At 32.6% G+C, this 24,211-nt stretch overlaps 1 protein-coding gene across 1 annotated transcript in view; it reads right to left on the minus strand.

Moving 5' to 3' along the window:
• Positions 1–6,065: 6,065 nt before the first annotated feature.
• Positions 6,066–24,211, minus strand: part of MAL2 (mal, T cell differentiation protein 2) — a 30,125-nt gene continuing 11,979 nt past the window's right edge. Inside the window, exons 2-4 of the mRNA XM_074266557.1 lie at positions 17,889–18,059; positions 9,767–9,922; positions 6,066–8,576 (exon numbers count right to left, since the gene is read on the minus strand). Coding sequence (XP_074122658.1) covers positions 8,505–8,576; positions 9,767–9,922; positions 17,889–18,059 — 399 coding nt within the window. The 3' untranslated portion in view covers positions 6,066–8,504. The remainder of the gene's footprint in view (positions 8,577–9,766; positions 9,923–17,888; positions 18,060–24,211) is intronic.

Below are 24,211 nucleotides of genomic sequence, written 5' to 3' on the forward strand. Positions count from 1 at the left end.
TTTCAGCAAGTATTTATTAATCACCTACTATGTGGCATGCTCTAAGAATTGGGGATTTAAAAAACAAATTCTAAACAAAATTATCTTGCTTCCCCCAAATGTTACATTCTTCTTGGGGAAAGAGAAAAGAAAACAACAGGTAGATTGATAAGTAATTATAAAATATAAACAATAATAAATCCACTTAATTTAAGAAGGAACTAAAAGACAAAAACAAAAACAAAAAACTGAGGGAATAAGAAGAGTTGTTTCCCAGAAGATAATCTTCAGTGTATTATATGGAACTCAGGGTTCTTAATTAGCACTAGCTAGAACATAAGCCTACTACTCCAATACTCTTGCTGCTAGACTGAAAACTTCCAAGTTGTGATTATATGTTGTTCATCCTTTATTCTTGAAGAACAATGACATCATAGATGATGTCTTGACTTGTACATAAAGTGGATTTAAGAAAGTCAGAGTTGTGCAGAATTATCTCTCTCTTCCCGAATCAGCAAAAATGGTACATCAAAAGTGAAGATGATTGGCAATGGCCCAAGATGCAGTGAATGACTTTAGAGTCTTAAATGCTTGATCAGTCTCCAAACACTCCACAATATGATCAACATGATAAAGGACTCAATACTTTCTAAACCTCATTACTCCTCACACCTCTCCAAAATGGGCAAGAGACAAAAAAAAAATTTCAGTTATTTATTTTGCAAATATCCCAAATAATAAAAATACAAAGAAAAAAAAAGTATCCACTAAAGATGATACAATTGAGGAAATAAATTAACCCAGAAAAAAAGAAAAAAGAAACTATAAAGAGAGAACACCTTTGGGAGGGGAGGCACTTAACAACAAGAATAATGAGCATATAGGCAAAAGAATAGGAGAGACCATTAAGAGATTTATTTCTCTTTCTTACTACTAGACAACACTGTTTCAAGGCAGCATAATCCCTTGTAAAACTACAGACATAATGGCTAATCCTATAGGCAAGATAAAAGCTTCAATAATCTCAGTTAATATTGAAGTGTTTTTAAAAAAAGAGTTTTTTTATAATTTTGAAATGTTCTGAATCAGCTTTATATGGAGTCAATTTAGTGTAAAAGAAATGACACAGAACATTGTCAGAAAATTGGGATTTGACCCTCAGGTATATTTGGCATGGTGAATAGTGTTGGTCTTGAAATCAAAAAAGACAAATTCAAATCCAGCTTCAGACACTTAGTAGCTATGTGACCTTGGAAAAACCATTTATCTCTCTTTGCCTCAATTTTCTCAACTATAAAATGGGCATACTAAAAGCATTTGTCTCCGAAGTTTGTCAACATCTTGAAAATTAGATACTCTTTATGCCAAGTGGTTAATAGATAAATACACAATTTTGCGCTTCTTCAGAAGAGTTATCATATGATTTCTCATAGGGGAAAGTGACAAATGTTGGACCGGATGCAGAAAAATTGGGACATTAATTCATTGTTGGTAGAATTGTGAATTTATGCAATCATTTTGGAAAGCAATTTGGAATTGTGCCCAAAGAGTTATTAAACTGTCTAAATAAACCCTTTGACCCAGAAATACCACTATTAGGTTTGTTTTCCAAACTGAATGGGAAAAACATGAAAAAAACCTCATACATTCTAAAATACTTATAACAGCTATATTTATGGTAGTAAAGAACTGGACATTGTGAGGATGCCCATCATCTGAAGAAATGGCTGATTGTGATGGAATTGGAATATTACTATGCTTTAAAAAAAGATGAACTTAATGATCTGAGAAAAAATATGGATAGATTTGTATGAAATAATGAAGAGCAAAATGAGCAGAACCAAGAGTTCATTGTATATAATAACAACTATAGTGTTTTAAGTCAAACTTGAGCAATTAAATAATTTTGGCTATTATAAATGCCCAGATTAAATGCAAAGTACATATGGAGGAAGATCCTATCTGCTTCCAAATAAAGAATTGATAAACATAAATGTGTATAGAATGATTTTACGTATACACACAAACACACACATGTATATGTATATATACATACACACAAGTAGGCATGTACATATTTGTGTCTGATAGTATCCATTTTTAGGGCATAGGGAGATAAGGCAAAAAAGAAATTTATATAACTTTATTATATGTTTAAAGGGAATAGTAAGTTTTACTTGATAGATTTGCAGTTCTTAATGCAATTATCTTTTAAATATATATATGTATATATTGTTATGAAAATGCTTTTTTGTTCCATAAATTAAAAATTGAATAAAATAAAATTTAAAAAAGAATAACTAACCAGATAATAGATTTAGAGCTGGAAGATACTATGGCCATCTTGTCCAATCTACCATACAAATGCAGACAAAATTTTGATCTCAGGGCTTGTTGACTGGAGATTTAGTGTCTTTTCCACCATGTCATATTGCAGTTAACCACTACTGGCTGACTTATTTGTGTTATTTCCTTTGGTGATGAGATTCACTTACTTCCTGGGTGAGATAAACCAATTATTATTTTGACAGAGAACAAGGCTATGGAGATGATACTTTGTATTTTTACTTTCCCATATCATGTTTAACTTACTAACATATACCTAAAGTTCTACTCATAAAATGTTGGCAAATGCCACTTTGATCACAGATTAGTATAATTTTTAGACTTACAAGATACCTCAGAAGTCACTGTAGTTTTACCACCTTATTTTACAGAAGAGGGAATTGTCTTATTATTGAAATTATTGAAATGTCACGTACAAAGTCATACAGCTAATCATTGACAAAGATACAACTAAATCTTGTGGTTGTTTTTTTTTCACTTCTAATCTATTGCTCCATCAAAGCAACTAGTAATGGCCAATCTCTAACCAAACTCTGAAGCATAATATATAATTGCCTCTCAAAAATTTCTAATAATGAGTTTTTAATGCTTCGTAAAAGAAAATGTGAAAAACATTATCAGTACATATGGTTCCTATGAAAGGATGGCTTGGTCCAGTGGATCTTTGATGCACCAGAACTTCATTGCTCTAGAAAATGATGCTTGAAATCAGGTATAATTTGCATGATTTATGAGAGAAAACTGCAGCTAAAGTCACTTGCAATATGAAACCCTGATATTTCCAAAGATGATGTTTGAAAATAACTATAAGCTAAGTATCAGTCAAAAAAACCAGACTTTTTGTTTAAAAACGTATGCCTATTTTTAAGTAAGAATTTAGGCTGAAGCAAAGACAAATTGAGAATTATTGGTCAAACTAAAATGGCCATTACTCTTTTATATCTTATATAAACCCATAAAACATTTGGACCATTTTTATTTAATGTCAAGTTAAAAGTGGGAACTTTCTTGGTATTAAGGGTTTGTCTTCTTTTGCTTTTTATGATTACAGATGAAGTATTCTTTAAATTTGGTAACAGGCATATCGACAATCCTTGTGCAGTTATGATACCATGGAAACAGGATTAGATCTGTGGCAAGAGGACCTTGGAATAAGGTCTTATTTTGCCACACTTATAAACTGTGTTATCTTGAAGAAGTTCCTTAACCTCTCTGAGGTTCACTGTGATTTGTCATCCACAAATACTCATGAAAAAAAATTCTTGAAAAGTTTTAATAACTATAAGATGAGTTATTAAAGGTTTAAGTAAAAAAAAATGGAATGATCCAAGTCGGCTGTTGTGTTCACTTCTGGGCACATTTTGAGAAGGATATGTACAAGCTGGAATATTCCTGGAGAATACTCAGTCCAGTAAAGAGACTGAAAAGTCTATCAAGCCAGAATATAAAGAATTTGGGATGGTTAGACTATAGAACAGGTCTTCTACTTTTTGAAGATGTGAAAACAGACTATTTGAAGGGTTGTCACATGAAAGGAGGACGATGTTTTGTGTGAATTCAGAGGATAGCATTAGCATTAAGACTTGTAATAAGAAGTTGTAGGGAATTAAGTTTTTGTCTCACCATAAGAACCTCCTAAAATTAATTAGTCGTTCTTCAGCCTTTTCAGTTACGTCCATTTCGTCATAATCCCATTTGGGATTTTCTTGGCAAAGATACTGGAATGATATGCCATTTCCTTCTCTAAATCATTTTACAAATAAGGCAAATAAGGTTGTTATTTGCTCAGGGTCACATAGCTAATAAGTGTCTGAGGCTGGATTGGAGCTCAAGAAGATTCTTCTTGACTTCAGCCCAGAACTCTATTCACAGAGCCATCTAGTTGTCCCTGATATGTAATAGTGACTTACTATGTATCTGTAGACTGTCAACATTTACCTTGACTGTCAACATTTACCCATTCTTCCTAAATTTTAATTTCCTCAAAATGTAACAATTTCTGCATTTGAACACTAGACTACAGGACCAAACAAATAAGGTCAGAGGCCTGAGATTGATTTATTGCCACAATTTTCAAATTCTTAATTTTTGAAGCTTTAATATATTATTATCTTACATTTCTGAACACTGTGTTTTTGGTGCTTTCTTCTGAAGTGTTGTATATTTTTTGGTACTTTGTTTCAAAATTAAAATAGGGTTTTGATTCAATAGCAACAATTATTACCAGCTGGTTGAAAAGAAGCCATTTCCAAATGATAATTATTTCCACGTGGCAATCTAGGTGAGTAGGCTGACATCCAGTTTGGAAGAGGATTACAGTGACATAAAATTAATTTGAAAGGCTTGTGACAATCAGACTCATAAAGATGAGAAGTACCTTAGAGGGTTAAGTAGCACAGCCAACATAGGAAAAATGCTCTCCATTACATGTAACATAAACGAGCATTCAGTCTTTTATTTGAAAACTTCTAGGGGCTGCTAGGTGGCACAGTGGATAGAGCACCAGCCTTGAATTCAGAAAGACCGGAGTTCAAATCTGGTCTCAGACACTTAACACTTCCTAGCTGTGTGACCCTGGGCAAGTCACTTAACCCCAACCTCAGGGGGAGGGGGACTTCCATTGAGGAAACCTTCCCAAAGCACATTCTACTTTGGGATAATTATGATTAGGAAATTTTTCCACTCAAACTTAAATTGACCTCTTTACAATTTCTACTCATTATTATTTTGTCTTCTGGAGATAAACAGAACATGTCTATTCCCTCTTCTATGAGACATTGTTTGAAAAGAGCTATCAATTTTTCCAAAGCTAAACATTCAAATTCCTTCAACAGTTTAGATGCATCTATCTTCTGGAAATAGTGCAGATACTTGATATTCTTCCTAAATGTAATACTAAGTATCGACCACAACATTTTTAATATGTTCTAGTAAGAGCACAGTATAATAGCACTGAAATCCCTATTCCAAGATACCATGTCACTGTTAATACAATCTCAGTCTGCATTATCTTTTTTTTTTTTTTTTTTTTTGTGGCTTGTCATATAAACTAATGGGTCATCTTAAATTTATAACCTACAAAATCTCTGGGTCTTTTTTTTTTCTTTAGATAAATTTCAGATTAGCTATATCTATTCAATCTTGCACTTAAAAAGGATGACTTTTTGAGTCCACGTATAAGATTTTTACATTTATCTTTATTAATAATAGTTAATAACAATAGCACTTATGTAGTACTTTAAGGCTTGCAAAATACTTCACATATATTATCTCATTGATCCTATTAATCATATTAACTTGCCTAATCAAGATCTTTTTGAAATCTTTATTATCAAATATATCTATTTTTTTGACATTGTGTCATTTGGCAACTGGATAAATCATGTCATTGATTACAATGTTAAATATCATAAGGGCAACTACATATTTTTGTATGTGGTTTGCTAAAAATGGAATCCCTACATGAAGACAAGAATGTATAGTGCTACCATACATATGAAGAGATGTTTGTCATAGACTACATGAACAAAGTCAAAGATCCCCCTTGACCTAGACAATTGTAACCTAATATAATGCACCGCTCCCAGTAGATACTAAAAATATATCCTGTTTTTCTCCTCTTTTAAAAAGATGGAAAACCAGAGCTATTTTAAAAATACCTTGTATCTCTTTCAAATCCATACTTAGACTTCTAAACTGGAATTAATATGGAATTGTGTGAATAAAATCTGCAAAGAAAAGGATTAGCAAATGAATACTTTATTAGAGAATCATAATACTTATAAAAGAAGTCTTATTGTAATATGGAATTACTAGAATTTAAAATCATTCAAACATTCTCATTTTTTACAGTTTAAGACATACAAGTTTTTAAATGCCATAATTTTTGTTCAAGTGTTTGTCACTCATTTCACAAACCTAGTATGCATTTAATCCATAGAGATGAGTATTCACAGTAAAGATAAGGGTTTAAACTTTGTTCTTAGCAATTTAAAAGCAATTCATTACAAAAGCACCTCTAGAACACTTTATTTCAAGAAAGTTGTTTGATTTAATGTCACCAAGCACAGAACTCAGATGTCTTACTGGGAGAGAAGAGGAGACACCAGAGCCAAATCTAGCCCACTTACTTCATATGATTCTTGCTAAAAGAGACTATATCCTTATGGCACAGTGCATAACTCTAATATTCAATTCATAATACGAATGTGAATAAATGGCATACATGTAGAAATGGCAGATTTTTCAAAGAGAAGGGGAAGCTTCAGAAAAGAAATATGTCAGTGTGATATATAAAGAAAGAGGGCGGACTTCCTTAAATCATACACATCAATGAGTCACATTATAGTCATGCCTTATATGTTTCACATGAAATGTACTATAATTTACATGTTGACATAATAGGGCATTAAGAAAAAATTAGTTTGCCCTTTGATCAGCAATTACCCCAACACTGCCACTTTTATGACTAACCAATGGTTTATGAAGTGGGTTGGATACTCTTTAAAAAATATCCCATATACATGGCAACTTTTAGGATGGGATTAGTAAACACACAAAAGGATGAGGATCAGAGGGACCAAATGGTACTATTATTCTAAAGGAATCTTTATTAAGACAGGCTGGAAACACTTTGTTGAGATAACATGGAGAGGACTACAATATAACTCCCACTATGTTCCCATTCAAGTCTTTAGTTCAGACATTTTGGCACCTTTCCAAAAGTAATAATGGTACATTCCAATTAATATCTGTATGACTCAACCAGAGGCTATATAAATATATATATATATATATATACACACACATATGTGCATACACAATATATAGAACCACATATGTACACTTCTGTGCATGTAGACAAATGCATATGTGCACACATACATATATACACATGCATATATTAATATATGTATATACATATACACTAGTATATATGTATACGTATCAATATACACATTAATTTAAAAAAACTAGCTTTTGCACATCTGTCATCATTTCTCAGGTAATATCAAAGCATAAAGGTTTTATAGACAGAACTGCTTTTTAAAAATCCATTCAAATTCAGCTTCAGAAAAATAAAAATAAAAATTATTCAGAATAAAAGTAAACAATTTTGAAAAATATCACATTAATGCACAAACATATTTACAGAATACACTGAAATATAACTTGAAACATAAATATATCTAAAAGAAAAAAAAAAAAACTTAGAGGAGCTAGATATCTATCTGTTCCAGTGTTCATCTATGGATATAAAGGTCTCACTTTAGTTAGGGATAAGAAGAAAGGAAAATTCTTTTACAAAGAACCATGGTTCATTTCATATATGAGCTTTTCAAGTAACCAAAATAGAATTCTAAGATACTAGGAAGAATCATTGTGCCTCCAACAGGAAAACAATTGACTACTTAACCCAGGAAATATAAACTAAAGAGAATGAGTTTTATACATGACTTGGGGAAATCAGTCTTTTCTTGAGTTATACCTTCCATGTTCAGGTTTTATAAAATCATATGTACAGGGGATTTTATAAATGGGGGTGAGACAGTTATTTGATATTTGTTTAGTTTAAAGCATATTTTGTAGGGAGGCTTAAAAAGTAACATATAAAAGCAATAAAGTCCGGGGGATTCCAGTGACCATATATATTTAAGAGACACCATTTAATAGCTAATGCTACTCATAATAATAGCTAGTGTTTACATAGTTTACAAAGGTTACAAAGCACTTCAAATAGAAGATTCCATTTAATCCTCATAACAATCCTGTGAAACAGGAACTACACATCTTATATTCCTTTTAGAAAAGAGGCAATTGAGGGTCTAAGCAACTGAGCAATTTTCCCATGACTACAAGCTAGTAAGTATTGGAAGTGAGATTCTGAACCCAAGTCTCTCCAAGCTGCCTCGATTTATTGATTATCAACTTTAAAGTGCAGGTTTCCTATAGTAAGAAGCCAATTTAACTGTAACAAAAGGCTCTTCATCTGTTAAAATAGTTTTAAAAAGTAAATTCCATCTAAATGTGAATGAAAACGTTTTTTCCATAAAGTATCTCCATATACAAAAAGACTTTGGGAATGTATCACAGCTAAAACAATATGGCCCCAAAATTGGTCTCACACATACAAGTACACAAATTAAACTAGAACATGGAGAGCTAATTGATCTGGAGTGTTATGGTCGCCATCTTCTTAAAGCCAGAGCCAGACTGCAACCGTAACAAGCTGTTGTCACAAAGGCAAAAATCTAAGGAGAAGGAAAATCAGTATGTTAGAATTGAATGTGTGACTTATAAAACACAGAAACAATTTCATCAGTGTAAATTCTGAGGTAACCTCTCCCCACTCAATAGTTTTATATTTTCATCACAGAATTATTGCTGTTCTAAACTAAGAACATTACATAGACCAGCTATTTCCAATCAATTTTGTATGTATATTTTGGTCTCAAGTGATATGTACATGTTTAATTTCCCCTACCTAATGTTATTTAAAGTTATTTAAAGGCTAAGACTATGTGTATTTTTCAGCATATAAATATAATAAGTAGTTATGCCAGAAATGATTGGTGGTGATGCTTTTTAAAAAATTTTTAAATAAAAATTTCCTTGTTTCCTCCTTGCAACAAATATATAGTCAAGGAAAAGAAATCCTATATTAGGAATATCCAAAAATGTGTCTCCTTATGCTCAACATTTATAGTTCATTACATCTTAGGAAATGGACAGCATTCTTCATCACAAGCTCTTAAATTTGTAATGAGCAAATTGACGTATCTGAACAGACCACTTTGAAACGTTTTTCCAAACACATTTTATAATTAAGCTGATTCTTTCTAAGTCTAATAATAGTAGCTTTGACTTTTCAAAGCATTACTCTCCTACTAACATTCTTATTTTAAATAATTTTCACATTTGTGAATGACTATTTGGTAAACAGTTGGTTATTCTTTGAGCTCCTGAATATTTGTTGCATTCCCCCCCCAAAAAAAAACCCAAACAAACATCCAATCAAAGATTCACTATGAGATAATTTTCAATGTATCTATTTTCTGTGCATGGGCAAGGTGGAGAACAGCTGTCAGAACTCTAGTGCACATCAAATTATCACTCTTAAAAAGGGGTAAACTATTCTAGAGCTGAACAAAGGCAACCCACATAAATGAATCATTGAGTTATCTCTATCCTAGATATGTGTGGGAATATCATATGTATATGCTAGATCTTACAGAATACTAAGTATTCAACTCGATTCCCCAAAGTGCTTATGTATGACCTATCTTACATAAGTTCCTGGCACTGAACTAGGTATTGGGGGGGTGAATGCAAAGGAATACATACATGGCCCCAAACTCTGGGTAGTTACAGCAATGTTATATAAAATGATACTAGGGTGGGACATGGCTTAACAAAAATTTTTTAAAAAATTAGTACTTACTGTAGCTGCTACATTTATATTGTATTGGTTGTCATTCAAAAGAGGCTGTACATTTAGAGTCACATTGCACTGTAAGTTGTGCAGGGAAGTAGCTGCTGCTTCCAATAGAAAAGCTCCAAAGTAAAAAACAAACACAACAAAATGATAGCCAAAATCCTAAAGAGAAATGTTTAAAAAAAGTTTGAATTAGATGTAAGTTTCTTTCCCTTTCTCTTTTCTGCAATCATTTATTTATTCAAGAATTGCTTCTCTAGATATCGAGGTAAACCTGGGTTCTCTAGCTAAACCAGCAGGTCCTGCCAAGCTAGAAAGTCTTTGAGTATGTACGTTGTAGTGAAATGTCTATTGTCCATTGTCCAGCTTAGATAGGCTGGAGAGTCTAATTATAAAATTGTCCACAGGGTAGCCACACTCTTTCTCTATTCTCTACCACAACTCTTAGGGCACTGAAGTTACAAAGGCATTGAGATAAAAGATCTATGTTAGTGGATTGGGCACACATATCAACAAAATTACATTTCCTTTAAGTATTCATGTAGTCACTGACATAAGGTACTATATATATACACACACACATATATATATATATGTATGTATATGTATATATATACACTTATGGTGGAAAGGCCACTAGGACTGGACCTGACTGGGTCCTATAGTGTTTAAAGTTTGCAAAATACTCAACATATGCTAACTCATTTGATTATCACAACAATCTCATCAGTAGATGACATTATTATCTCCAGTTTATTAATGAGGAAACTGAGACAAAGAAAAGTTAAATAATTTTCCTAGTGTCACAGAACTATTAAGTTTCTGAGGCAGAATTTCAACTCAGGGATTCAGACCCATGATTCATCCACTGTGCCATTTAGCTTCCAAAATTCTAAGAGAGTGGGGGGATGGCTGAACCTCTCTATGCCTTATTTCTTTATTTGTAAAATGGAATAGTGTTGTAGGGACTCCATAGTTCTTTCTCACTCTAAACCTATAAAACTATGAAATTTGATGTGTTGGGATCTAAAAAAGAACATGATATTTAGCTATGTAACCACAATGTTGTAATTTACTTTCAATAAATTAGCAATGTTTAGATTTTATGAAATAAAACATCTAATATATCATGAGACAATGCATTTCTAACAAGTGTACTTGTCTTCAAGCTAGAAGACATAGTTTGGAATCCTGTTCCTTTGTCTAATTTATATGACCATATGCTCAAAAGAATTTCTCCTTCTTGGTTTAAATTGGTATTATATGTGTATTCATATTGACATATATGTATATGTGTGTGTATATATATATGTATATATATATATATATATATATATATATACTTTAACATATGTATGTATTTTTCCCTCATAAGTATTTTATTACAATAACTCTTGCAAATTCAGATTGCTAATTATATCAGGGATTTCATTAGAATGCTGTTATAGGAGAAAACAGAATATGGATTATTTAACATGGATTCATCTTTCCCATTTATAGGATGCAAACTCTTTGAGGGCAGGGACCATTTTCATTTTTGTCTTTGTATTCCCAGTATCTGACACATAGTTGTGTCATACCGTGACACATGCACTTAAGAAATGACTTTTATTTCAAATTAATTCTTCCACACTGTATACTACCTTATGTCAAAGTAAATAGTTCACAAAAGAATGTTCTTAGACTTCAGGAATTGTTCTTAAGATTACTGCTAATCACTAAAAATTTTAAGGGTCATAGTTCTTTCCACCTATAACCTGAGGTCATGCCTCCACCAATTTTTTTTTTTTTTTTTTAAGGAATGGGTTTTTCATTTTTGTTATTTTTCATAATGCAATTTACTACATTGAATGTTTTAAATAACTACACTTTCTATGTTTAATCTTAATTAAATTACTAGGAATATGCACTATGAGATCATGAAAGAAACTACTTATATCAGTCTCTTTTATGAGCATAATAGGATGTCCATTTTTTTTTTTTCTGGCACTGGAGCCAGGAAGAGCTAAGTTCAAATCCCAATCTCAAATGCTAAGTGTGTGATCCTGGGCAAGTTACTTATCCCTGTTTGGCTCATCTGTAAAATGAGCTGGAGGAGGAAAAAGCAAATCATTCCAATATTTTTGATAAACAAAAAACCAAAACAAACAAACAAACAAAATCAAATGGAGTCATAAAGAGTTAGACATAACTAATATGATTGAATAACAACACTTTTTTTCTGGGTCAGATAATAACTAACATCTTTTTTTTCTTTTATAAATGGCTTCTCAAGTGAGTTAATACAAGAAATAAATAGTGTGCTACTGAATGGAAAGTCTCAAACCATGGCCACCAAAATAGCTGTCACCTTTGAACTTCATTTTTTATGTCTACATTTGTTATACACAATATCCTACTCCTTTCTCTAGAAATGTGGAAGTAAATATGTGTGGAGAAAATTACTGATGGTTGTCTCTCTTGGTTTTACTGTCTATTATCCTCCTTCCTCTTAAAAAAAGTAGGAAGTTCAGAAGCAGAAGTCTGTTAATGTCAAATAAAAACTTGTTTGTCTACTATGACCAGTTAATTTATATATTTATTATAGGTTCATCCTGGATGACAGACTTTTACTCTAAATATCTATATAACTGGACATAATAAAATATGCAAAATGTTTTAATTAAATTCATTAATTACTGCCCTTTGAGGTTAAAATATGCCTTTTTGGATGAACATTTTCCTTACAAATTATTCTCATTCTAAATTATTTTAACCAGGAGAATTAAACTCAAATATATACATCCACTTACCAAAATTAGGCAAGTCAAAGTCATCTTCCATCCTTCAATCATAATACAAAATACAAATCCACCAAAAATAAAGTATTCATTTTTCACCGATAGCAGTTATCTATGCATATAACTTATCTATTCTTTTAAAAAATATTTCAATTGATGACTGAAGAGATCTGTGCTAAGCACTTGCAACAGATACAATGATTAAAAAGATTTTGGTCCCCATTTTCATGAGACTCATAATCAAATAATCATTCTGTTTTCAACTGTTATATACCTAATTGTGCCACTTTTTTCAGATGACTGATGGAAGAGATCACTAAAGTCATTTATCATATATCTTTAAAAAACCCAAGTAAACAACAAGGTTGAAAATAGGAATTCAACTACAGATTGAAAAGGAAAGCTATTTTAACAATGAGATGATTGAGGCCAGTTCCAGTGATCTTATGATGAAGAGAGACATCTATACCCAGAGAAAGGCCTGTGAGAACTGAAATGGATCATAACATAGCATTTTTACTTATTGTTGTTGTTCACTTGCATTTTGTTTTCTTTCCCTGTTTGATCTGATTTTTCTTGTGTAAGCAAGATAATTGTATAAATATGTTTACATGTATTGGATTTAACGTATATTTTAACATGTATAACATATATTGGATTACTTGCCATCTAGGGAAGGGGGTGAAGGAAAGGAGGGGAAAATTTGGAACACAAGGCTTTGCAAGAATTAATGTTGAAAATTACCTATGCATATATTTTGAAAATAAAAAACCTTTAATTAAAAAAAACAGAATAAAACAAAACAAAAACTTCACTTAACTCTATCACCTCAAGCTATTATCTAAAATCTTTTCTCTTTTGCAATAAAACTCTTAGAAAGAGTCAAAAAAAAAAAAAGGAAAGCTAAATCAGTGTTTAGGTATCAAAAAATAGATATTTTAGTAGATTATATAACAAAATAGAATTTCAGAATTGGCAGACCTCAGCAGCTACCTAGTTCAAATCTGTATCTCAAATAAATTTCTACCATGCCATACTTAATAAGTAGTCATCTAATCCCTACTTGAAAACCTCAAGTGAGGCAAAAACAGACTCTTTCTGTGGGTAATCTATTCTGCTTTTGAACAATTCTAGTAGTTCTTATTTTTATTTATTATTGTTATTTTTTTAATAATATCACGTCTAATTTGCTTCTTTGTGACTTCTACCCATTGCTCCAAGTTTTGCCCTCTTACAGAATCTAAACAGAATAATCTAATCTCCCTTACATATGATATCTCTTCAAAATATTTGAAGATATCTTCCTTTTGATATCCCTCCCTTGCATTTTCTCCATGATGATAAATGGTTCTATTCCCCTCAATAAACAAATATTCATGTGGCTTGCACCTAAGATCCTTTACCATTCTGGTTGTTCTCCTGTAGACCAGGAATTCTTAATGTGGAGCTCACAAATTAGAAAAAAGTAGTATTTGTATTTTAATGTAGTTGGTTACCTTTTTTATCATATGTATTTTATTTTATGGACTTAAAAAACTTATTCTAAGGAATCCATAGGCTTTATCAGACTGCCAAACATACATACACACACACACACACACACACGCTAATCTTTAGAATCTTTGCTCCATTCACTGGGTCTTCACTGCAGAAAATATTTTGGGAGATTTTGTCTACCACATGTAGGATGCAGTAATTAAAGTGATAACCATCTCATAGCTTCTCCACAGAACATGTGGAACAATAGGAATCTACCCAGTACAATGTGTCCATTAATGTTTAACAAAAGGCAGGCCATTTGAATAGAGACTTCTTTCAAAGACACTCTGAATAAACTAAGAATCACAAAGTAAATAAAAGAAAAATCTTCTAAATGGGGCAGACATTCAATAACTTCTCAAAGATTTCAAAATCAGGGATCAACTTGTGGTATTTATGCCAAGCATTACAAAACAGTTGTGGGTTTCTATTAAGTCATAAGATAATAGACTATTATAATGAAATGGATCTAAAGAGGTCACCCAGTCTAATTCCCTTCTTTTGGATTTGAGGAAACTGAGGCCCAGGAAGGAGAATGAGTTCTATTGTTGAGTTGGAATTGGAACTTATATTTTCTGGCTCTCAATTCAGTACTTTATGAGACTAAATTAATGCTAGATTAACTCCGATTAACAAATGCTAATGACAAATTATTCAATTTAAAATTTAAAATTGCTGTCTACACATCAAATTTAGGAAAAAATTTCAAATGTGATTATCTCTATTTTATAAATGAAGACAGTGAAATTCAAGAGATTCAAAAGATGGCCCCTGGAATAGGAAGTGGCAAAGTCAGGATTCAAATATTGGCCTTTTGATTCCAAATTCAAGGTTAAATCTATTCAACCAAGTAATTTTCTTGACAACCACTGAAACAAATTATAAAATCTTTGAATTACATAATCTAATAAAGAGGTCTTTCAAACTATAGATTAATCTTTCAGATGCAAGGAACCATTAGTCACTCATTGATGATTCTGGTCATTCAATTTACATGACAGGAGACAAAGAAAAATGCTCTTTTATATATTTATCTGAGAGTTAGAGTGAAATGGCATTATCCAGCTCAGGCAAACTGACTATTCATTGCCTTTTCTGCACCTTTTCCTGGGCCACCCTACATGAATGGAATGTATTTTTTCATCACGTCCACCTAAAAGAATTTCTTATTTCCTCAAGAGGAAGCTCAAGCTTAACTTCCTATCTTGAAGTTTTTTCTAATTTTCAATTATCCCAACTTAACAGTTTCCTTTCCCCCTTTCTAACTACTTTATATTTATTCTGGTTATAGTTACTGTGTGTGTGTGTGTGTGTGTGTGTGTGTGTGTGTGTGTGTGTGTGTGTGTAGGATATGGAGGTGTGTATGGGGGAAGGATGTTTTCCCAAAAAGAATATAAAGTTTTGAAAGCAGTGAATCATTTTTTTTTTGATTCTTTAGCTCCAGAAAAATGCTAATTAGCACACTGGATAGAGTGTTGGACCTGGAGTTAGGAAGACCTGAATTCAATTCTGACCTCGGATGCTCAGAAGCTGTGTGACTCTGGGCAAATTTGCCTCAGTTTCTTCATTTGTAAAATGAGTTTAAGAAGGAAATGCCAAGCAACTCCAGTACCTTTGCCAAGAAAACTCTAAATGGTATCACAAAGAGACAGACATAACTTAAATGACTGAACAATAAACTCCAAAACCTCCAATACAGTAAGTACTTGATATTGTTTTTATTAACTTATCAATCCATCTATGACTCCTGTTCATATACCCTCAAAAATTCTTTACAGGAGTCATACATATAACTAGATAGATAGATACAACACAATCCCATTCTGACAGAAAAATTAAGGCTCAGGGAGCTCATTATTTTAACCCTCTTATTTCCAGTTTTCCTCAGTTGTAAAAAAAAAAAAAAAAGGAAAATAATATCACTTTCACTATATCTCCCATTATAATGTGAGGGAAGCACTTTGCATTCCTTAAAGCATCACATCAATGTCAGTCATTATTTGTCCTAGATAACAAAAAAAAAAAGTTGCAAGTGGCAACTCCTTCCTTTATGTTAGCTTGTTCTTGGCCCAAAAATCATCTTTGAAGAAGCAAGTAACGTAAAATGAGCTAAACATTCATTATTAAATTGTACAGGATCCTCATTTTTCTAAGCAAGTTCAAAGTCAATATCAATGATATCTGAGTCACAAGCACAGATTTTGAAGATGCCATATTTATAACATAGAACTATAAATGAACCTAAGAAGATTTAGCTGCTTCATAGAACTTGTGAATTAAAACTATACTAATCTAAAATGGTATCTTTCCTTAGTTTTACTATATCAACCCTGTCATATTTCTGAACTAAATTGAAGATTCTTGGGCTTAACTGCTAATCACATTCTAGATCAGGGCTTCTTAAACTTTTTTACACTAGTGACTCCTTTTCACCAGAGAAATTTCATGCAACCCCATCATGAGTTTGAGTCGAGGTTGTTTCTGCCAATGTTAGTGAATGCAGATGTAGTGTGTTTGGAAACAAGGCTGCAGTGAAAATTATGCAGTGCAACACAAACAAATATTGCCAGAAACACCTTGGATTCATTACACATTTGATTTTGAATTTTTGGTTATTGTGTTCAGAAACCTTTTATCGTTGCCAAGTTTTTTTGTGAACCCCATATTCAGTTATAGAACCCCACATGGAGCTGTGAGCCACAGGTTAGAAGCTTTGTTATAGAGTATAATTTTATCTAATCACTTACTTTGAACATATTAGAAAATAAACTGCTTCCTCCTTTAATAGCACTTTAAACCTAATTTCTATTCCTGAACCAAACTTTTACCATAAGTGGGAAAAAACCATAGGATATGTATTTTACATAAGCATTAAGCAAGTTTTTGCATATAAATTACATGCTTGTTTTCATAAGTTATGGATGCAGCTTGCTCCTGCCATTATAAATGTGGTTCCAGACTGGAATTTAGAGGCAACATAATATGTAGGAATGAACACTGGTTTTGGTTTCATTTAACACAGTTGTGTATAACTTCATATATATAATGGGTATCACATTTCTTGCCTTCTGAATGGATTTGAAAGAGGTAGAAAAAAGAAACAAATCTGAAACTGAAAATTAAAAAGACAAAAATAAATTTTAAGAAATCATTGCTTAATCTTGAGTCACAAACCATTGGGTCATGATCTTTTTAAATGGCAGACACATTGCATGGATCTTAAAGAAAACATTAGATATTTTCCTGATATTATATTTAAAAATAGAAAATTTGGCTAATCTGTTATTATGGTAGGAGTTTTAGAAAAAACCATAAAGTTATCTCTGTTCTTTTGCAGAAGTTTGAGAATGATGAATAATACTGAGGGTACGAGATATCAGAAGAGATTCTGGGGTAAACATTTTAATAAAAATAAAATGAAAGAAATCTTGCAATTTTCCCAAAGCAATAAGTTAATAAGTTTATTGGAATCATCTGCTATTCAAAATAAAGTAAAATAATAGTAAAGATAATTTTATATACTGAAATACAGAACTACTCCTTTGCTTAGAATATAAGATGCAGTGGGACCTAAGTGCAAAGTCAAAGAGACAGCTATATCACAGCATCAGTTCCTATGGATTTGATACTACCTATATGAATACATAGCTAAAATGAAAGTGTGTAGACAGGATATTACCAGACTGAATATAAAACACTATGCAAACTTTAAGACTAATATAAATTCTTATCTTATTCTCATCAATAGTTCCAAGTCGACATTAAATCATTCATATTTTTTGATATATACATAAAATGTGAACTCTTACCAAAAAATTCCAGTTGGCATCAATTCTATTCACCATGCCTGAAAGGAACACACACAGGAAGAGGAGGGAAAAGAAAAAAGCTGTGACTGATACAAACATCACCCATCCTTGCAGCAGAGGTAGAGGTACATTGGAGGATGATACCAAAATCCAGACAAGTCCTCCAAATAGCTGCAAAGAAATAAAAAAGAAATAGCTTAAAGTCAAAAGGCATTGTAACACAAATCCATTCTGATACTGTTAGCTGCTCTCTTTCACACATATGTTTCCAGGAGTGCTGAAGGCAATTCCTACTGGCTCTTGAGAACAAGTTGTTAAATTTTCAGAGTTTCATCATAAGTACAGTAAAAAATTAGTCACTAGGTGAAAGGGAAAAATCACTTATAGTGAGCCCATATGCCAAACAATGCTAATTACTTTACAAATATTATCTTTTATCCTCACCACAATCCCAAGATGTAGGTGCTATTATTGTCCCTATTTTACAATTGAGGAAATGGAGGCAAAAAGTCAAATTACTGGTCCAGGGTCACCAGGCTAGTGTCTGAGGCCATATGTGAATGTAGGCCTCTGACTTACAAAGCTCAGCACTATATCTACTATTCCATCTAGATTATAACACATATACCTTGGAAATGGGCAAGTGCTAAAATTATTTTGTTGAATTTTCAGAGAGCTGGTTGTAAAACACTTAGCAGAAGAGCCAGCCCTTAGCTAGATAGAATCTCAGCACTAGGAGACTTCTATAAATCCCTTTTTTGTACCTAGCATAGTAGTTTGCAAATACCACTTGGTTGATGAAGTGTCTTTCTTTTTTGTTTATGTTTTTTGATGAATGAGAAAGGGGGAAATTACTGTTTCTATAATCTAGGGAATTAACCTAAAATGATCACTTAAATACATAGCTATTTAAGGAAAGTATAACAAATAGATGCAAAATAAACACATTTCCCAACATCTCAATGGTAATCTATTTTAATTATCCATTCCAATAATATCAACATAATTGAATTTTAACACCTCAGTATACCCACATCCTCATATGAAAACTAATTTGGGAAGAATGGCTGGCTTAGACCAAGTGAAGACAGAAGAAAACAATGCAAGTAACAGTGTTTTAAAAACATTTGGGAAACATTTTTTGAAAGACAGATTTTTTTATTGATAGCTTTTATTTTTTATATCTTTTAGATTTTCCCATGTCTATTTTTCTGAGAGTTCCCTGATTCCCCTTTGTAAGTCTGTAGTAATTATTATATCCCTGATTGCCTTTTTGCAATAATGATAGCAGTGATCATCTGGAATAATATTCTTTTTCAGAGGTCTTAAAAACTGATCCTTGAGAATGGCTGAACAAATGTATCTCTCTCTCTCCCTCACTCCCTCTGTGTGTGTATATCTCTGTGTTGCTGAATATAATATTTTATAGTATTATAAGAAAAGACATTTGTAAAAAGCAAATGAAAAAAAAAAGAGGAAAATACCTTGAAAATATCACACATTTGTAGAGGATCTGAGAGAACTGTCATTGTATCATTTCTTTGGAGTCAAATGTGTTCTTTGTAATTTGACAACATTCAGTTTTAATTGTGGTATGGTGGTTATTCTATTCATTTACATTATTATAGTTGCTCTCTGTATAGGACATGGTCTGTGGCCCCTATTCCAATTCTCACACAAATTGGCAACCAAGTCCTCAGGGACCAGCTGCTACTTCTAGGAAGAGCCCAGAAGAGTTGGTACTTGCTTTCTATCACTACAATTTCAAACACTCAACAGTGGCTTCCCCATAATCACTGGGGGCCTAGTTCAATTAGGCAGCCAGTGTTAATAGCTTTCTGAAAAAGAATATTTTACAAAAGAATCCCTTATCCCTTAAAAGCATGTGATATACTTTGTTCACAAATACATAAAAACTAGGGGACAGTGGGCTCAAGCTCAGAATGAGTATGTGATAGAGGGGGAACTTGTAGTTCTTGGCTTCTGGAAGTCTTTTTCTCTCTTTAATGGGATATTTATGACTTTTCCATGACAGGTGAGAATAGGGACAGGTTTCTGTTTGACTCTTCATAGGATCTAAAAGCCATTACTTCCTCATTGTGTCTGGTTTATCTTTAACTCCCCATACAGAAATTGCCACCACTCATTGCTATGCCAAGGATGCTACTCAGATACTAGGGAAAATGTTCATTTCTAGTCATCCAGAGCAAGAAGGATGGGGTGAGGAACCAATGAACTGTTTTTTCCCATCCTCTCTCACCCCAAATTATTCCATGAGTTAAGCTGCCAGTCTTCTACCATATGGAAACTATTTCAAACTTGCTTGCTGGTTTAAATAAGCTCACATAATGTAACTCAAGCAAATTGAAATATACTTCCTTTGCAACATCATTACCTAAAGCTTTCAAGGACTTCTAAATTAATTAAGCATTTTTATATCTAATCTAAAATTTTTTACTGGATCAGTCAAGGCAAAAATTAACTGGTTAATACCTTACTTTTAAGTATGAGTAGGGTGATAGTTTTATTCACTGGAATAAACCCTCCCTTAGATATATGTCGTTTTCCTGGCTCTGTTTACTTTACTTTGTATCAGTTCATATAAGTCTTTTAATATTTCTTTGTATTTATTATGCTTGTCTTATCTTATGACAATATAAGATTAAATTATATTCATATACAGCAGTTTGTCCAGCCATTCTCAGGGATCAGTTTTTAAGAGTTCTAAAAGAGAAAATGATTCAAGATGACAATTGCTTTCATCATTGTAAAAAGACAACTGATATTATAGTAATTACTATTTTTTTTAATTATAGACTCTAGAACTAGAAGAGACTCCCCTACATTCTCTATCTAGACTGTTTAATAGTCAATGAACAATGGTAGTTTCCCTGATGGAAAGATGAGAAAGGGACAGCAGTCATAAATTTTATAACTGAAAAGAACATTTGAAATCATATAATTCAATTTCTCCATTTAAGGGAGAAGGAAACAAACCTAGAGAGTAGAGATGATTTACAAATTTCTAGTAGAAAGTTAGTGAACAACCACTTACAATTTGTCAGGCACAAACTAAGGAGTGGAGATAAAAAGATAGAAACACATCATTCCCACTTTCAAGGAGCATACTTTTTCATGGGGAATAAGGTAAGTAAATAGTAAATGTATTTTTTAAGATAAGGGTTTTGACTTCAAATACATTGCTACAACCACAACATTGAACTTTTGTAAATGATTCTATATACAGATTACATCTTCACAATAATAGAATTGATTGAGAGTTATAGAATACACAAGATCCTGCTATAACCTGTGGTTTACTGATTCTAACAAAACATATGACTCTAAAAGAAAACAGTCTTAAAACTTTATGAAAAAGGAATTTCCCTTGCATATAATAATGTGCAAGACTCCTTGATATATATAACCACAAAACTTATTTTCAACAATCTTCTGATTACAATTATTTAGGCAGTAAAGAAATACATAGATTTACTTAAGTGACTCTAACATTATGGCAGATGTCTTCTACATTAATTCAAATGTAAGGGAATCTAAAAAAAAATGATAAGGTTCTGAAGATTGTTGTAGTTGACACTATATTGATTGCACTGAGTTTCAAAATACTAAATCCTCTTTAATGAGCCACTCAAAAGAGACTGCTTTAACAACACATAAAACCAAGAGAGTAGAGAATAACATTTGCCTATTTTAAAATATGTAGTTGCATGGGAAGTCTACTGAGTTAGTTTATTAGTTCATTTATCTTTGCTCAGGCACTATAGATAGACTATAGATAGAACTAAGTGCAAAATTGAATGGGGAGAAGAAACTATAGATAGAATTTCAGTCATTGAGCGATATTTTCAGTGATTCTAAAGTATACCCTATTTCAAATGATAACTTTTAAAATACCAATACTCTTCTGGTGACACTATATGTTTATGAATCATGGAATATCACAATCTCAGAAGTGTTAAAACTGAAGATGACCTAAGGACAATGAAAAATGCATGGTGAATATAAGTAGAATGAAGTATATTACTGACTTGCACTAAGAAGTGATATATAATACATTCTCTAGATGCTGTTATGATTTTTAGCACCCTCAGCCTGGCCTTTTCCACCATCTACTCATCAATTCATGCATTTGTTAAGCTTATACTATGCTCTCTGCATGGTGATGGGATTCCAAAGAAAAAAGTGAAATAGTCTCTCCCCTCAAAGGGCTTACCTTCTGTTTAAGAATCTGCTCTCATAAATGCAGAAGGAAGAAGAAAGGGCATAGAGGACTAATGATCATTTAAAATGTTTACTTTTATTTGTTCTAGGTACAGAAATGACCAAATAATCTATCACCTACTGGCCAACCTATCTTTGGTAAGCCTTTCTATTCTTAGGTTGGTTGGCTTGTAGGCAACAGACTTGGGTCTGTCACCAGAATAATACCTGAAGTGTTTCCACTACACCCCAGGGATGCAACAGAGAAAAGTTTTTGTAAAAGTGTGAACATTTTAAGGTGATCTCAGATTGCTTTAGATGACAGGAAAAGATAATGCCTAATGTTGAAGAGGATGTGGGAAAACTGGGACATTGATATGTTGTTGGTGGAACTATGAGCAATCTGGAACTATGCTAAAAAAGCTATCAAACTGTGCATACCCTCTGACCCAGCAGTTTGTTCTGGACCTATATCCCAAAGAGATCTTAAAAGAGACCCAGACGTGCAAAAATGTTTGTGGCAGCCCTTTTTGTAGTGGAAAGAAACTGGGAACAGAATGGATGTCCATCAATTGGAGAATGGCTGAATAAGTTATGATAAATGAATGCTATGGAATAATATTTTTTCTGTAAGAAACAACCAGCAGGATGATTTCAGAAAGGCTTGGAGACACTTACGTGAACTGATGCTAAGTGAAATGAGCAGAATCAGGAGATTATACATTGCAACAACAAGACTATACAATGATCAATTCTGATAGACGTAGCTCTCTTCAACAATGAGATGATTCAAACCAATTCCAATTGTTCAGTGATGAAGAAAGCCATCTACACCCAGAGAGATGAGTGTGGGAGCTAAATGTGGACCACAATACAGCATTCTCACTCTTTCTGTTATTACTTGCTTGCATTTTATTTTCTTTCCTAGTTTTTTCCCTCTTGATCTGATTTTTCTTGTGCAGCAACTGTATAAATATGTATACATATATTGGATTTAACATATATTTTAACATATTTAACATGCATTGGACTACCTGCCATCTAAGGGAAGGAATAGGAGGAAGGGGGGAGATAATTTGGAACAGAAGGCTTTGCAAGGGTCAATTTTAGAAAAATTAGCTATGCATATGTTTTGTAAATAAAAAGCTTTAATTTAAAAAAAAGTTACTCCATTTCATCTAAAAAAGAAAAAGAAAAATTTAAAGTGAAACTGTTTTAAATATCAGAAAATCAATTTCAAAATTAAAATGAAGTAAAATCAATCTATTCTCATTTTAAAGACAGAAATGTTTAAAGCAATCTTATTTAAGTGACTCACAGGTTCCCCAAAAGTACATTTAATTTTTCCTACCACCCACCTAGGGATCCATCAGAGAGAAATTGAACGTGCTTCTAGTACAAAATTACCATGTACCTTGGGATGGCTTAACAATAATTTGATAGTGATTAAAAACAACCCCCCCCCCTATGCAACATTATGCTGGATCTGAAAGTCATTTTGAAGTCCTAACTGATCGGTACAATTTTTAAAGTTAAACTGAGGCCAGGCTTGAGAAAGTTCCCACTCTGCGATCCAATTTTCTTATTTTATGAGTACCACAAACAAGGTTGTTTGGCCACTCATTCTTTTATTTCCACCTTTATAATCTTCTTTTCATTTACTACATTATCCTCCAGGTTCTCATCTCTGAAATTGACTTTTAATAAATAATATACACTTAGACTACAACTTCTCCCAGATGAGCCCAGAGCATGTTATGGCCATAAACACAACTATGCTTGCAATATTTTCTGTTTTATGGAGATGGATCTAGTGGCGTCCCTGCTTTCACAGGAAAAATAAAAAGAAACATGAGTAGCCAAAAGGTAAAGTTTCAAAGGCTCCCAAACAGTGGCAGTAAAAGGACAGAAAAAATACCAGGACAAGTACAAAATAGATCTTTTCTCTTGGGCCTTGAAACCCTTATTTGCCACTTTGAGTTTACTCTTCCCTTTCAATCTAGGCTATCACTGACATATGTGAGAGGAATTTTAGGTGGGGGTGGAGCATGGGAAGGCAGTCTAAAATCTTTTTTGTATGTCATTGACCCCTTTAGGCAGTC

This window comes from Sminthopsis crassicaudata, chromosome 1, assembly GCF_048593235.1.
Source record: "Sminthopsis crassicaudata isolate SCR6 chromosome 1, ASM4859323v1, whole genome shotgun sequence".
Lineage (NCBI taxonomy): Eukaryota > Metazoa > Chordata > Mammalia > Dasyuromorphia > Dasyuridae > Sminthopsis > Sminthopsis crassicaudata.